This window comes from Hyaloscypha bicolor, assembly GCF_002865645.1.
Source record: "Hyaloscypha bicolor E unplaced genomic scaffold K444scaffold_58, whole genome shotgun sequence".
Lineage (NCBI taxonomy): Eukaryota > Fungi > Ascomycota > Leotiomycetes > Helotiales > Hyaloscyphaceae > Hyaloscypha > Hyaloscypha bicolor.
The window spans coordinates 883,453-898,849 of record NW_020194560.1 but is presented as its reverse complement, the minus strand read 5'-3'; the positions used below and the strand labels follow the sequence as shown (position 1 = coordinate 898,849).

The window sequence follows — 15,397 nt, the reverse complement described above, 5'->3', positions numbered from 1 at the left end:
AGTGAGCCTTTCGGGGCCCTGCAAATCATCAACTGAAGACTGAAGCACTAAAAGCGATGCATCATGATTTTGGGCGGGCGGGAGTGTGATGGTGAAAGCGGGGAAGATGCTGCATGAAGTATAAATTGATCCTCTGCTGCTGGTATAATGGCAACGACGTTGATACTGTAATGATTGTTTTCCTCTTCAATCACCAATTGGTCTTCCCCAATCCCCAAATGTCCGCGCTCCCATGCTTTCATCCAAGCGATCATAATTCAAGTCAGCAGACCTCTCCTGCAAACGCCTGACACGACGATTACTAATCGTGCGGTCATCTCGACCAATACGGATGCACATCCTGCCTGACCCACGATCCAGAGAAGCCGTGGCTCCAAACCTCACCTCACTTTTCTCTATGATAGTGAAGAGGGCGTTGGTGACGCTCCGCTGGCCCTCCGGGGGCCACTGCCGTGGAGGCGGGCCTTTGGGCCTTTCTGGTATGGTATGGTAGTGCCAAAGGTGACCTTTTTCGAGCGCAGCGAGGCCTGGGGGGTTTGGAGGGCTTGCCCCCCATGAAAAGAAGTAGAAGTAGGATGGTCGTCCGCGGCCCCGGATTTGCGCTTCTCTGTCGGACGGACTTAACCCGTGCGCTGCAGCGAATCCCAGCGCTGTCCCCGAAAAAGAGAAGTACCTTTCTTTCATTTCTACCATATCCCACGTTTCTGTCTCCGGATATCTCCCTTTCGTGATTCTTAGTGGTCAGTTGCAAAACCGATCATTGCACCTGATGTCCTTTTATGCACAGTCAGGCATAGATCTGTGGTGCGGGGATGCGGCCGCCCCCCCTGAGGGACCCTTGTCCACGTTGCCAATCAGTTTATCGTGACGAGCCAAGGCTGGGGCTGGGGCCGTCTGGGGCAGCTGCACAGAGCTTACCGCCTGCAAAAAAAGCCACGATCCTCCTCTCTTTCCTTTCTACCTACACACTCCCCTTCGCAGTTCACCCAAGCGCGTGATCAATCTTCTACGACTCCGACCGATCGAAAGTTGTCAAGCTCTATCAACACTCAACTACCACCAGCAACTGAACAACCACTACGAGAGAGAACATGGGTGCTCCCGCTGGTATCCAAACCAGTCGCCGCAATGTCACCGGCTACCTGCCAATTGAGAACTATGGGTTGATTGGGAATATGCGGACCTGTGCGCTCGTCGGCATCGATGGCAGCATTGACTTCATGTGCTGGTAAGCTCTGTTAATTTCGTCCGAAAGCTTCGATTCGATTTCGGAGCTCTCAAACAGCTCTGTATAACTGCCTGCTGACCCCCTCCAAGGCCGGACTTCGATTCTCCCTCGATCTTCTGCCGTCTGCTGGACAAGGACAAAGGCGGCTACTTCAGCATCTCTCCTCCGGCAGACAAGGCCTACACGACGAAGCAGCAATACCTCCCCTCCTCGAACATCCTGCAGACCCGGTACATCCACGAAGAAGGCGTCGTTGACTTGGTAGACTTCTTCCCTCGCCCGAGGAGCACGCATGTTGTGACGAAAGCCACCAAAGCCACCAAGCAAAGCTCCTTTCGCGAGGCCGTTGCTGTCCAAGACGAATTGAAGAAATGGCTGGTCCGTAGAGTGGAATGTATTCGGGGCGAGGTTGACCTAGGTACAGCTACAACTTTCAATGCAAGAACATTTCTAATAGCTTCCTTTACAGATGTGGAAATATTCCCTGCCTTCGATTATGCTCGCGGCCCACACAAAACAGACCTCGGCCTCTCAGAACACCCACCAGGATGCCTCGAGAGCAAGACGGTCACGTTCTCGTCCGAGGGTGTCAAGTTGCAGCTCGACGTTACCATTGATCACGGCGAAGAGGATGCTATATCTTGCCCGACGGTGAGCTTCAGTAAGGAAATGAAACCAGGGATGCATGGAGAAGGGGTGGTCTGCCATATCCACCTGCAGGAAGGCCAAGCTATTTCGTTTGTTCTCCGCGATGATATCCCCAACCATATCACTCGAGACGTCACCACCGAAGTTCTTGATCGTCAGCAACACGATACTCAGTCGTATTGGTTCAATTGGATCTCCAGGAGCAAATACAAGGGTCGATGGCGCGAGGTCGTCTCTAGGAGTCTCTTGCTCCTGAAGCTTCTGACATACGAGCCAACTGGTGCTATTATTGCTGCGCCAACTTTCTCAATTCCTGAAGAAATTGGAGGTGGAAGGTACACGGTCGTCCGTTTTTCTAGAGAATCAAGCTGACAACCCTAGAAATTGGGACTACCGATTCTGCTGGGTTCGTGACTCTAGCTTCACAATCTACATTCTCCTCAGAATGGGCTTCACCGAAGAAGCCGATGCATATATGAACTTCATCAGTGAACGCTTCCGAACATCGCGATCTCCTGAGGGTGCGTTACCTATCATGTTCACGATTCGCGGTGAGACGGAGATTCCAGAAATTGAACTCGAGTAAGCCCTCACAAATATATTTGAAATTTACAAACTAAGATTTTGCAGCCATCTCTCAGGATACCGAGGTAGCGCTCCTGTCCGGATCGGTAATGGAGCCGCGTACCATCTTCAATTCGATATCTATGGAGAGTTGCTTGATGGTATTTACCTCTACAACAAGTATGGCAAGCCGGTCACGTGGGAGCAATGGGTTGCAGTTCGAGAGATCTTAGGTGAGTGTGCAAAAGCATTTGCAGAGTTCTTGGCTGACAGGTGTGTAGATTATGTCTTGACCATCTGGAAGGGTAAAGTCCCAATTCAAATTGCATATTCTTTGCTAACACAATACAGAACCTGATATGTCCATCTGGGAGGTTAGGAGCCGAAAGCAGAATTACACCTACTCCAAAATCATGCTCTGGGTTGCGTTTGATCGTGGTCTTCGGTTGGCAGAGAAGCGCTGTCTCCCTTGTCCGAACCGGGCTAAGTGGCTTGAAACTCGTGATGAAATCTACGAAGACATCATGACCCAAGGTAAGTACCCATACCCAACCAATTCCCATCTTCATGCTAAACCCATTCAGGCTATAGTCACAATCTACGCTGCTTCGTGCAGAGTTATGAGTCTGGCGACCTCCTTGATTCCTCAATCCTGATCGCTCCCCTCGTGTTCTTCATCTCTCCAAATGACCCTCGCTTCCTCCGAACCATGGATCGCATCCTCATGTCTCCCGAGAAAGGCGGCCTGACATCCACCGGCCTCGTCTACCGTTACAACACTGAGCAGTCCGAAGACGGCAAGCTCCCCTCCTCCCCTGATTCTCTCCATACCCACTAACATTCCCAGGTGTCGGCGGCCGCGAAGGCGCCTTTAGCATGTGCACATTCTGGCTCGTCGAAGCCCTCACCCGCGCTGGTGTCTATGATTCCAAGTACCTCATCCGTGCAGTCAACATCTTCGAGAACATGCTCAGCTTCTCCAATCACCTGGGCATGTTCTCGGAGGAGATCTCGCGATCCGGAGAGCAACTGGGCAACACCCCGCAAGCATTCTCGCATCTTGCGCTTATTAGTGCCGCGTTCAATCTTGACCGTGCTACGGATTTCAAGCGCTAGATCACCAAATCGAGCGAAGTTCGTCTTGAATTTACGACTTTATTTGGTGATAGGTGGAGATAGTTTATCATATTCGGCGTTTATTGTGAATGGGGGATTTGGCGTCGTTTGATGGATTGGAGAGCATGCTGCATTTCGCTGGAATGATGTTGTGTTGCCAAATAGCATAGCTACTAACTCAGATTGTTCTGCTTTATGTAACCGGAGCCTTTTCCCCGACCGAAGAACTCACCACTCAGCTCCAATCCACGTGCTCCATGAACACAGCTCTCTGACGGGTGCACTCATGTTTGGGCTTCCACTCAAATTTCTCACAGCCCTTTGGCGACTCAAGTGATCAGCATCTGGGAGTCGCCCGCCAATCAAAACCACGAAGATTGAATTTGGGCGGGTAGCGGCTGAGACATTGCATGTCTACCGCCACCTCACCAAGCAAGGCTTCGGTTGGCTGCACAAGTCGAGAGCTCGTCTCATTTTCCTTTTTTGAGGCTGAAGGGTGCTCAGCCGAGGAAGCTAACCAAATGGGTAACGAATGGCTCTCTGACAGCCTTCTCGTTCGAGTCGTTCTTTATTTGGCACAGCCTTTGGGGCTTAAGGCACCTGCAAGTGAAGTATTGCCAAGAAACGCGACTGTGCCCGCAACGGGATTATGAGAATAGGAGGGAACATATAGTCCATGTCGAGTCCCACGGTGAGCGGCGTCGTTCCGTTCCACTTAGCGCCTTACTCACGTCTTTGCGAGACGTCAATATGTTGTTTGAAACGTTATATATAGTCTACTTGTCTTTTCTATTGGCAAAACCATGCTCATCGTTCACGCTCCCGAATTTCTTGAAGAGAATTCAAGGACCTCCGCTCCTCCGTTCAGACGGCGTAGAGAGCAGAAGCCAGTCGGCTCCCGGAGCACTCCTCGCCCTTCCCATCAATGAACTGCAAAACGGCACCATCAACGAAGGGCAAGCTCTCATCGACTCTTGGCTCGGGCGACGGGCTACTTGTAACTTGGGGTACTACCTATGCAGGAGTGAGTTCTAACAGACGCGTTTCCCCATCCAGTGTTTTTGCAACCCATTTCACAGTCCCAGGTAGCGATGGCAACTAACCCATCTCAACTCCAGGTGGAACCCTCTGCTGCGCGAACGGATACTGCTGCACCGACATCAACACCTGCGTCGCAGACCAAGGCGGCGGTTGCTGCGGAAGCGGGACCTGCGCGGCCGGCTGGAGCTGCTGCGAATCAGTGGGCTGCTACCCCTTGAACGGACAATGCTGTTCAACGGGCATGTACTGCGAAGTGGGGAATGAATGCGTCATGGTCAGCGGGAAGCAGCAATGCTGCACGGATGTGAGCTGCACGGCGTATGTTAGCAGTGGCATCACGATTTACGTCACGACCAGTTCTTCGAGCACATACAGCTCGACCTCCAGCCAGACGACCACAACGACAACGAGTTCTACCGCGAGTAGCTCTCCGGCGGTGTCCACGCCGTCCTGTGAGTCAACCCCCTTATCCTCCGCTCGTCTACCTCTTTCCATTGCTGACTGAACCCCTGCGCAAGCCTCTTCCTCCTCCTCGAATACTCAGCCGGGCGGTCAGTCGACAGGTTCCAATACCAATAGTTACAGCGGCTTCTCCACCGGTGACAAGATTGCGCTGGGCTGTGGGATCGGCATTGGGTTGCCTGCCACGCTTGCCACGGTGTGGATGTGCCTCCGCAATAGAAGCTAAGCTGCGCCTGGTGGCCTTGTATAATCTAGTCGTAATACATGTGGAAGAGCAATCTTGCTAATAGTTGTATTGTTTGACTAATGGAAGTTGGGATACGGATTTATTTATATACCCCAATACTTTGTAAAGTAGATATTATGACTGGATTTGTGGGTCTATAGGGGGGTGTGGATATAATGAAGCAAGTAGATATCTCGCGCAGGCACTGCCATTTGATCTCTCTTAGTCTCTTCCGTCCTCACGTTCATCGTACCAGCTGATTGTAAGATTAGGCTCATCCTGCATATGCAATGTTGCATGCCGAGCTCCCCTTTTAACCCCTCTCAAGATGCCACTTACAGGGTGTTACGGCGAATCCTCCTCTCCCCATAACTCTATATTATCTTTAAGATGATAATATGCCCCGCACTCTCCGCCTTTTATTTTTCATTCTTCTGATTCCCCACCCGGTCGACCTTCCTACCCCACTCACCTTTCGTCACGGTGTCCGAAACGAATCTCGCACTTTCACAACTCCACACTTCAAACAGAGAAGTATGTGACTCTGGAATGGCTTTCTAGGGCCCCTCGAAACGGAAGTGGAGGAAGTAGCGAGCGAGGAAATGGGAACTGGACGGATCGCTAATACATTCTGGCTCTTCCTCTCCTCCACACCCCACTCCACCTCATAAATCAGCCTCAGCTTCACGATCTCACAGCACCCTAAAACGGAAGTCACTCATCACCAAACCGGCACCTTCTCCCCTCTCCCTCTGCCTGCAAAAAAAACCCCCCATCTTTCCGTCACGGCTTAGGCGAAACGAGAAGTGCGCTTCTACCCTGAGCTTGCACTAAACTAATTAATATTTTCTTTATATTATATTAAAATATTTAAAATTAGAAGAAGTTTATAAATATTAGCTATACTAGAATTATTTCGAGTATTTAAAGTATTTATAATTTAATATCTAGCTTAAAGCTTCTAAATTTCTATTATTACTTTTTGTAATAGGTATATATAATAGTATATAGACAGGTATTAGATGTTATAGATCTAGCTTCCTATTTTGGGTAAAGCTTGCAATCGGAATTATATAAGTAATCGGAATTGTATAGATTACATGAAATTATATTTCCTAGTTAAATAAAGGGCTTTATATACTTGGCTAAATACTAGGGAATATATAGGGGAATGCTTCCTGCTTTGGAAAGAAGTATTAATTAGTCTTTTATTAGAATTAATTCTTGGAATTAGTTATACTTATAAGTATTACTCTATAATTTACTTACCTTAATTACTTGTATATTATTCTACTATTATATACCTTATATTCTAATTAATCTAACTTTTGAAAAGCAGTTTATTATAAGGTAATTAAGCTATTAATAAATAAAATTATTAATAGCTAGAGTATTAACTAGAAGAAGTGCCTTTACTATTACTAGGGCAATCTAGCCAGATATTTAGGAGAGTATCTAATCAAGTATTCTTTATACTATCTAATTAGAAAAAGGAAATAGAACTCAGATATTTCTAGAACTAGCTAATAAAATAATAATAATAGAGAAATTAGTAATAGCTTGCTATTATATTACTGAATTAAAAGTAGAGATATAATAGAAAGAGAATCTGAAAAAGCAAGAAGCTTAGATCTATTATTTTAAAAATATTCGAATATTTAATATAGAGTTTATTATATTTCCGGTAGTATTTTTGGTTTAGAAGGCTTTAAAAATCCGAGAACTACTAATTTATAGAAGAAAAAGTATTAAAGAAGCCTAGGACTTCTTTTATTAAGTAAAGTTAAAGTAGTATAAAGATAATAGAATTATCTAAGCTATAAATATAATAAAAATTATATATTATACTTCTTATTTTAAAGATATAGCCAGAAATATCTGAAAATATAAGAAATAATTAATAGATATTAATATTATAAATTAGGAAATCTTTATTAAGTTTATAAAAGATTCTATTTTAAATTCAAAGAATTATAATAATAATACTTTTACTAAATTTAAGAATATTAAATAATAGCTAGGCCAGAATATTTAAAGCTTTATATCTTATTTAAATAGCTTATTAGATAATTTAGAATATATAGGTTTATTATAAAAATAAGATAATTTATTTAATAGCTTAAGATAAGAGATTCGGAATAAGATTAATTATTAAAGAAATACTTTATAAGAAAAAAAAAGCTTATTCCTATAATTATAAAAGTTAAAAACAATTTAAATCTATTTATTTAATAGAAATATAATAATAAGCTAATAAAATAATAAAAGAAAGAAAATAAGAGAAAAGAGAAAGAAAATAATAAAAAGAAATAAAAAAGAAATATATTTCTATTATAAAATTTATAAAACCGGAATAATAAAAATATAATAATAGAATCTAATATAATATTTATATTAGGATTTATAAAACCGGATATAATTTGCTTTATTTATTAGAAGAAAAATTACTATATTATTATTTATCTAAATTAAAAAAAACTAACTTATTATAACTATAATAAATCTAGGTATAAAATATATAAGTATTTAGAACTAAATAAGCCAGGAAACGAATATATTTTATAATAATTATATTTATTTATATTATAAAAAGTAAAGCCTTTAAAACAAGAATAGTAATTAAGATTATTATTAAAATAAAAAAAGATAAATAAAGAATTAGAATATTAATTAATTCGGGTATAAAGGCTAATTATATAAAAAGGAAATTAGTTTTAAATATAAGTATTCTATTAATATTAAAAGTAATTCCCTTAATTTGATTAGAAGAAAAAAGAATTCGTTTATATAAAGATTATATTCTTGGAATTACTATTAAACATATATTAAAAAACTAAAAAAGACTAATATATATTTTATATTATATAATCTTAATCTAAATTATATTAATATAATATTTGAATTCCTATAGCTTTATTAAATTAATTCTCTAATTTCCTTTAGGGAAATAATATAAAGATATTAGATTTAATTATAAAAGATTAAAATTCTAAATATTAGAGAATTTACTAAAGTAATAAAATATAAGATATAAATTTTTCAATTATTTATTTATTCTATAATAAATAATTAAAGAATTATTACTATTATTATAAATAAAATAGCTATATTTTCTAAAAAAAACATTAGAATTTTTTTCGAGTATTTTCTATAAAAGCTATAAATATAAAATTCGATTATTATATAATAGAATATTATATAAATCTAGAACTAGGATTTTAATTATTATATAGCTTTATATATATTTTATTAGAGAAAGAACTTAAAGTTTTTTAATATTTTAATATTAGCTTAAAAAAGAAATAGATTTATTATTTTATTAGCCTAGCTAATATTCTAATTATATTTATTTTAAAGAAAGAAAACGGCCTATATTTATATATTAATTATTGGAATCTAAATAGAATTATTATTAAAAACTAAATATTATTACTATTTATTAGTAAAATAATAAATAGGTTTTATAGAATAAAGATATATATAAAACTAGACTTAAAAGATATTTATTATTAGTTACGAATTTAAAAGAATAATAAATAAAAAATAGTATTTCGAATATATTATAAATATTTTAAATATTATATTATATTTTTTAGACTTTCTAATATTCTAGTCATATTTCAAATATATATTAATTATATATTAATAAGCCTTATAAATATTATTTATATAGTTTATTTAAATAGTATTTTAATTTATTTAAAGAATCTAGAATAATATATAATAGTAATCTAATATATATTTAAATAGTTATAATAATACTAGTCTTTTATAAACTTAATAAAATATAAATTTAATATAGAAAAAATAAAATTTCTAGAATTTATAATTAGCTTAAATAATATAGAAATTGAAGCTAGCCGGGTTATAGTTATTAGAGAATAGCTAGCCCTAAAAAATAATATTCGGAAAATTTAAATATTTTTGAATTTTATTAACTTTTACTAAAAATTTATTTATAAATATTTTAAAATAATAAAAGAATTAACTAATTTATTAAAAACTAATAGAAACTCATAATATTATTTTAGCTAAATTAATAAAACAGATAAGGCTTTTAGAGAATTATAAATTATATTTATAATAGTATTAATTTTTTATTATTTTAATTCTATTTTAAAAATTTATATAAAAATAGATATTTTAGAATTTAGAATTATAAATATAATTTTTTAACTTTTTAATAAAGAAATAGAAGTTAAATAATATTTTATTACTTTTTATTTAAAAAAAAAACTATAATTAAGAATAAATATAAGATATATAATTCTAAATTCTTAGTTATTATTCTAGTATTTTATATTTAATAGTATTATCTAATATATATCTAATATATTATTATTATTAAAATAAATTATAATAATTTAAAATATTTTATAATGAAAAGAAAACTAAATAGTTAATAAATAAGATAAATAAAAGAACTAGCTATTTATAACTTTATTTTAAAATATTAGTTAGAATATAATAACTCTATTAATAGACTATTAAAAAAGCCAGATTTTATAATAAATATAAATAAAAATACTTTATTATTTATATTTTATAATAAGCTATAAAATATAAAATAGAAAGTCTTATAAATAATAGTAATATAAATAGTTTTTAAAAAAAAGCTTTATTAGAATATTATTTATATATTAGAATATTATTTATATATTAGAATATTATTTATATATTAGAATATTATTTATATATTAGAATTTATTTTATATATTAGTAAACTAAAATAAAAAGATATTTATTATATAATATACTTATTTTTTCTATTTTTTTTCTAAGCTATAATAAGAAATTATTATATACTTTATTATAGAATTATTTTCTTTTAGGTTTTATAATAAAATATATAATTCTATACTTATTATTATTAATAAATATATAAAAATAATATTATATATTATATTATTAAAAACTTTAATATATTTATAAATATAATCTTTAATAAAGAATTTATTTTTATAAATAAATTTTAGTTAAATTTATATTTCTATTTAAAGATTTAATAATAGCTAAATATAATATTTTATTTATAAACTAATAAATAAACGAAAAATCTAAATTAAACTCTAGAATAATATTTAAGGTATTATACTAGCTATTAATAAAATAACTAAATAGTAAAGCTTATTTTTATAGAATTTATATATAATAACTTTATATATTTAATAATAAAAATTTCTTTATTTTATATATTTTATAGATTTTATTTAAATATTGAACTATATATTAAAAATAATATTTTAGAAAAAGAAATACTAATAATATAAGAAGAAATATAGAAGATTTAAATAGAATAAAAAATATTATAATAAAAAGTTTAAAATATATAATAAAATTATATTTTATATAAAGAACATTTAATAATTATAAGCTAATATAAAGCTAGTAAATAAATATTTTAATTTTTTCAAGATTTTAGAAATTATAAAAATATATAAATAAATATATAATTTGAAATTACTATTATTATATTAGATTTATAATATTCTCTATATTTCCTTTTTAAAACTATAGTACTTATAAACTAGTACTATAATAGAACTAGAACTAATTAAGATTAAGAATAAAAAGAAATTCGAAATAAAATTTATTATAGTTTATAAGAAAAAGAAAAAAGAAAAAAAGTATTTTATTTATTAAAAGAGCTATTTATTAGTAAGTAATATATAGAAACTATTAAGTAATCTAGAAAATATAATTTAAGAACTATAAAAATATTTAAAAAAATATATATTATAATACTATTAGCTAAATAGAAATATAAAAAATAAATACTATTATTAAAAAACTATTAAAAAACTATATATTTGTTTTTAGAAAAACTATATAAAAATTATTAAAAACTTTAAAAACTCTAATTTTTATATCTTATAATAATTTTATTTTTATAATTATTTTTTATTATTTTTATAATTATTTTTATTATTATTTTTATTAGAATTCTCTTAAGAAATAGATATTTAATTAGTTTAAAGAGCTATTAGCTATTAGTAAAAAATAAGAAGGAAATAAATTTATTTAATACTAAGAAATATTAATTATACTTTTAAGAATATTTTATATTTATATTAAACTAATAAGAATTATTTAATTTATTTCTTGAATTATTAAAGGAATTTATTAGCTTTAAATAATAGCTTTAATATAAGAAATATATATAGTTTAATATAGAAGAAAAATAATAATAGTTCTTTTTTTAGATAAAAATTAAATAAGATACTTATATATATTAATAGCTTAAAAAACGAGTTAATTATATTATATATATTTAAAGAACTTTAGATAGTATTAGAATAGGAAATATAAAAAGGAATTTACAATTTATAATTTATAGAATTATATTTCTTATTTTTAGAATAATAATAATTATATATTAAATAATTATTACTTTTAATATAAATAAAATCGGGAAATTTAGTAATATTCTTGAAATATTAAAATAATAAAGGCAAATTAAAACTATAGGAATATTAGCTAAATAGATAATAATAGGCTAATAAGTATTAAGGGAAAGATTAATTTTAATAAATAAAGAAATAGAAAAGGAAATTGGAAAGAAACTTAAAAAAACTTAAAAAAAACTTAGAAAAAAAAAGTAAGAAATAAAAAAAAGCTAGATATAATATTATAATTAAAAGAAAAAAAGATTAGTTAATAGAAAAAGAGAGATCTTTTTATAATTTTTTTTTAAATAGTAATTATAAATTCGGAACTAGTTCTATATTAGAAATATCTAGAAAATTTCAAAAAAGAAATTTATAAATAAACTAGAAAATTAAATTAACTTTTCTAAGCTTTTAGGCTTATAAAATAATAATTTATTTATAAATAAAGGCTAAATTAGAATTTATAAACTAATTAAAAAACCAGAAAGGCTTTATATCTAATAGTATATACTATATTTATATTACTTTTATAAGAAGAAATTACTAGAAATAATTTATAAATTAATTAAATAGAATTAGTAAACTATATCTTTAATTCTATTATTTAGTATAGTTATAGAATAATTATAAAGAGTTTTAAAGAAAACTAATAGCCAGGAAAGTTTTAGGGAACTATTTATAAAGCTATTTATAGTTTTTTCGGGGTTTTTAGGAATAAGAATCTAGAAAAGAAATTAATATAATAGATATATATAATAATATATAAATAGATATTAGATATTATAGATTTAGCTTTTTATTTTAGATAAAGCTTATAATTAGAATTATATAAATAATTAAAATTATATAAATTATATAGAATTATATTTCCTAATTAAATAAAGGGCTTTATATATTTAGTTAAATATTAGAAAATATATAAGGAAATACTTTTAGTTTTAGAAAGAAATATTAATTAGTTTTTTATTAAAATTAATTCTTGGAATTAGTTATATTTATAAGTATTATTTTATTATTATATATTTTATATTTTCTTAAATATTATTATTTATTATAATATAATAATTAATAAAGTATTATATTTAGTTATTTAAAATAAAATACTATAAGTTAAAAGAATTAAAATAATATTATTAGATTTTATAAAATTATTAATAGCTTTAAGTATTATTTAAAATATAGTATTTTTATTAATTTTAGTTATAATAATATATTAAATATATTAAATTAATTTATAATAATATTTTATAATTCTAATAGAATTATAAGCTTTTATAAAAACGATTTTAATTTTTATATTTATAATATTTATAAATTAAATAAATCTTTAATTACTAAACTACTTTTTAATATTTAGTATAATTTAATTAAAAGAATTTAAATAAATATTAATTTAATATTCTTTTAAAATATTTTAAATATATATTATATTAATATTAAATATAAATATTAATATAGTTATTTTTTTATAGAAATTATATATATAATTATAGAATTCGAAATATAAAATATAAATAATATAATATAAAATATAAAATATAATTATATAACTTTATATTTTATAAACTAGATTTTATTAAATTTAGTAAATTTAAAAATTATATATTAATATTATAATTTATAAGTTTTATTTCTAAATAATAATAACTTTATTAATTTATATAAATAATATTCTATATTTATATAATAATATTATATATTATTAATAAATTAATATTAATTAGTTTATATATATAAATTAAAAAAGATTTTAAATTAGTTCTAAAAGTATTTAATAACTTAAAATAAATCTAATTTATTTTATATTAAAAGAGGAAATTATTTATTAATTTTATAAAAGTATTTAATAGTCTATAAAAAAAATATTTAGCTTTTACTAATTATTATAGTTATTATAATATATAGTACTAGTAAGAGTTAGGCTAGAGCTAGAAAGGCATCTAGTATCTAAGTAAGGCATCTAGTATCTAAGTAAGGCATCTATAGTTACCTAATTATAGTATGTAACCCCGAGCTTAAGCTAGTATATAGGCCCGTATATAGCTTGTAATTATTTAGATCCAAGGCTTTTTTAAGATCCTCTTCTCTCTTTAGCTTTGAATTATTAAAATAGAAATAGTCTAATTATGCCTTCTAGGCCCTAGATCTTATACTTGTAATATAATTCAAAACTTACTTACTTCTTAATTCTATAGAGGATTTAAATAATATTTACCCGATTAGTTTTTAATAAGTATAAATATAATATACTATAGCTACTTCTGTACTAGTTAACTAATATTAGAATAAAAGAAAGCCCTAGAATAATTAGATAAGAAAGCCTTAAACTAGCCAGGCAAGCAAATAGGCTAGTAATTTTATTACTAAATAAAGATCTATAAGAAAGCAAGTCCCAGAATAACCAGGTAAGTTAGAAGAAGCTATAGTATAAGATATTACTAGTATATTACTAGAAGATAGACCAGAGCCTCTTATTAAGTTTCCTAAGAGATCTAAATATCTTATTAATACTTATAATAAAAGAGATATTTTCTTTTAGAAAGCTAAGAAAGAAAAGAAATCTGCCCTATTAAAAGCAGACTTCTAAGAATTACTCTAAAGCCTAGAGGCTTTATATAAGAAAATTATTAAGCTAATTTTAAAGATATGTAATATTCTTGCCTATAATAAGAATTATTATAATTAGCTAAGAGAAACCAAGCAAGCCTTATAAAAGAATAAAGCTATTATTAAGAAGCTTATTATATAGCCTATAGAAATAACTAGTTCCTTTACTTTAGAAAATAGATATTTAGTTAAACTCTTTAACTTTTTTATTTTTAAAGATTTAATTAAAAATAGTATTATTTTTAATAATTAGTTAGTTTAGATTAAGAATAAGCTCTATAATAACTCTAATATTTACTAGATAAAGAACCTTAAGATTATTTATATTTCCGGCTATATAAGTAGCTATATTCTTATACTAATTTCTCTTTATTTAAACTAGGATAATTAATATATATACGAGATTATTAGAAAACTATATATTTATCTAAAGGAACTATATAGTAACCCAAATAAGAAATATAATACTTAGTAAGCTTTTAAGAAGCTATTTATAAAAAAGGGCCAGATTTTTTAGAAATTCTATATCCTATTTCTAAAATATATAATAAACAGAAATATTAACCTATAGAATCTTAAGAATAACCTAAATAATAAGCTTATCTAAAAGTTTCAAAAAGCTATAGCTATATATTATAATAACCCGGCTATTTATATTATAAAATTCATATAATACTATATTATAAATAACTAGTAAATCCGAGCTTATTATAAAAAGAAAAACCAGATATTTAAGAAAGCTAATAAAGATATAAATAAGCCAAGTTTAGGAAGCGCTTCTTATATAAAGCCCGTTCCTAAAACTCTAGTAATAGATAAGCCTATTACCCTAAAGCCTAGATCCTTAAATCTCAAATACTATAACTATAATAGATTTAGTTATATATCTAGAAACTATCTAGAGCCTAAGACTAAATATATAAAGTAAGTCTTAGTAGTTAAGCTAGTAGTACTTATTATAAATAAGCCGTCTAAGGATATAAAATAAGAAAATAAGAACCCCTAAAGGAAGTCTCCTTTTTAGGGCTATATTATATAAATATAGTAAAAGTTAATTTGAGCTAGTTACTAGAAAATAAAGTATTTGTACTCTTTTATATAGTTAGTAATAATAAA

At 29.8% G+C, this 15,397-nt stretch overlaps 3 protein-coding genes across 3 annotated transcripts; 2 read left to right on the top strand and 1 right to left on the bottom strand.

Moving 5' to 3' along the window:
* Positions 1–45: 45 nt before the first annotated feature.
* Positions 46–892, bottom strand: K444DRAFT_388453 (uncharacterized protein). The gene has a single exon (XM_024872415.1). It carries the CDS (start codon positions 691–693, stop codon positions 187–189), a length of 507 nt encoding a protein of 168 aa, XP_024737660.1. The 5' UTR covers positions 694–892; the 3' UTR covers positions 46–186.
* Positions 893–1,091: 199 nt separating this feature from the next.
* On the top strand, positions 1,092–3,556 carry K444DRAFT_642939 (glycoside hydrolase family 15 protein; the record flags this gene model as incomplete). The annotated part of the gene is made up of 9 exons (XM_024884797.1): positions 1,092–1,228; positions 1,318–1,646; positions 1,698–2,211; positions 2,258–2,458; positions 2,507–2,673; positions 2,722–2,745; positions 2,792–2,974; positions 3,025–3,237; positions 3,288–3,556. 9 exons carry the CDS (start codon positions 1,092–1,094, stop codon positions 3,554–3,556), a joined length of 2,037 nt encoding a protein of 678 aa, XP_024737659.1.
* Positions 3,557–4,152: 596 nt separating this feature from the next.
* Positions 4,153–5,483, top strand: K444DRAFT_612441 (uncharacterized protein). The gene is made up of 3 exons (XM_024880133.1): positions 4,153–4,580; positions 4,675–5,049; positions 5,116–5,483. Exons 1-3 carry the CDS (start codon positions 4,307–4,309, stop codon positions 5,283–5,285), a joined length of 819 nt encoding a protein of 272 aa, XP_024737658.1. The 5' UTR covers positions 4,153–4,306; the 3' UTR covers positions 5,286–5,483.
* The last annotated feature ends 9,914 nt before the right edge of the window (positions 5,484–15,397 follow it).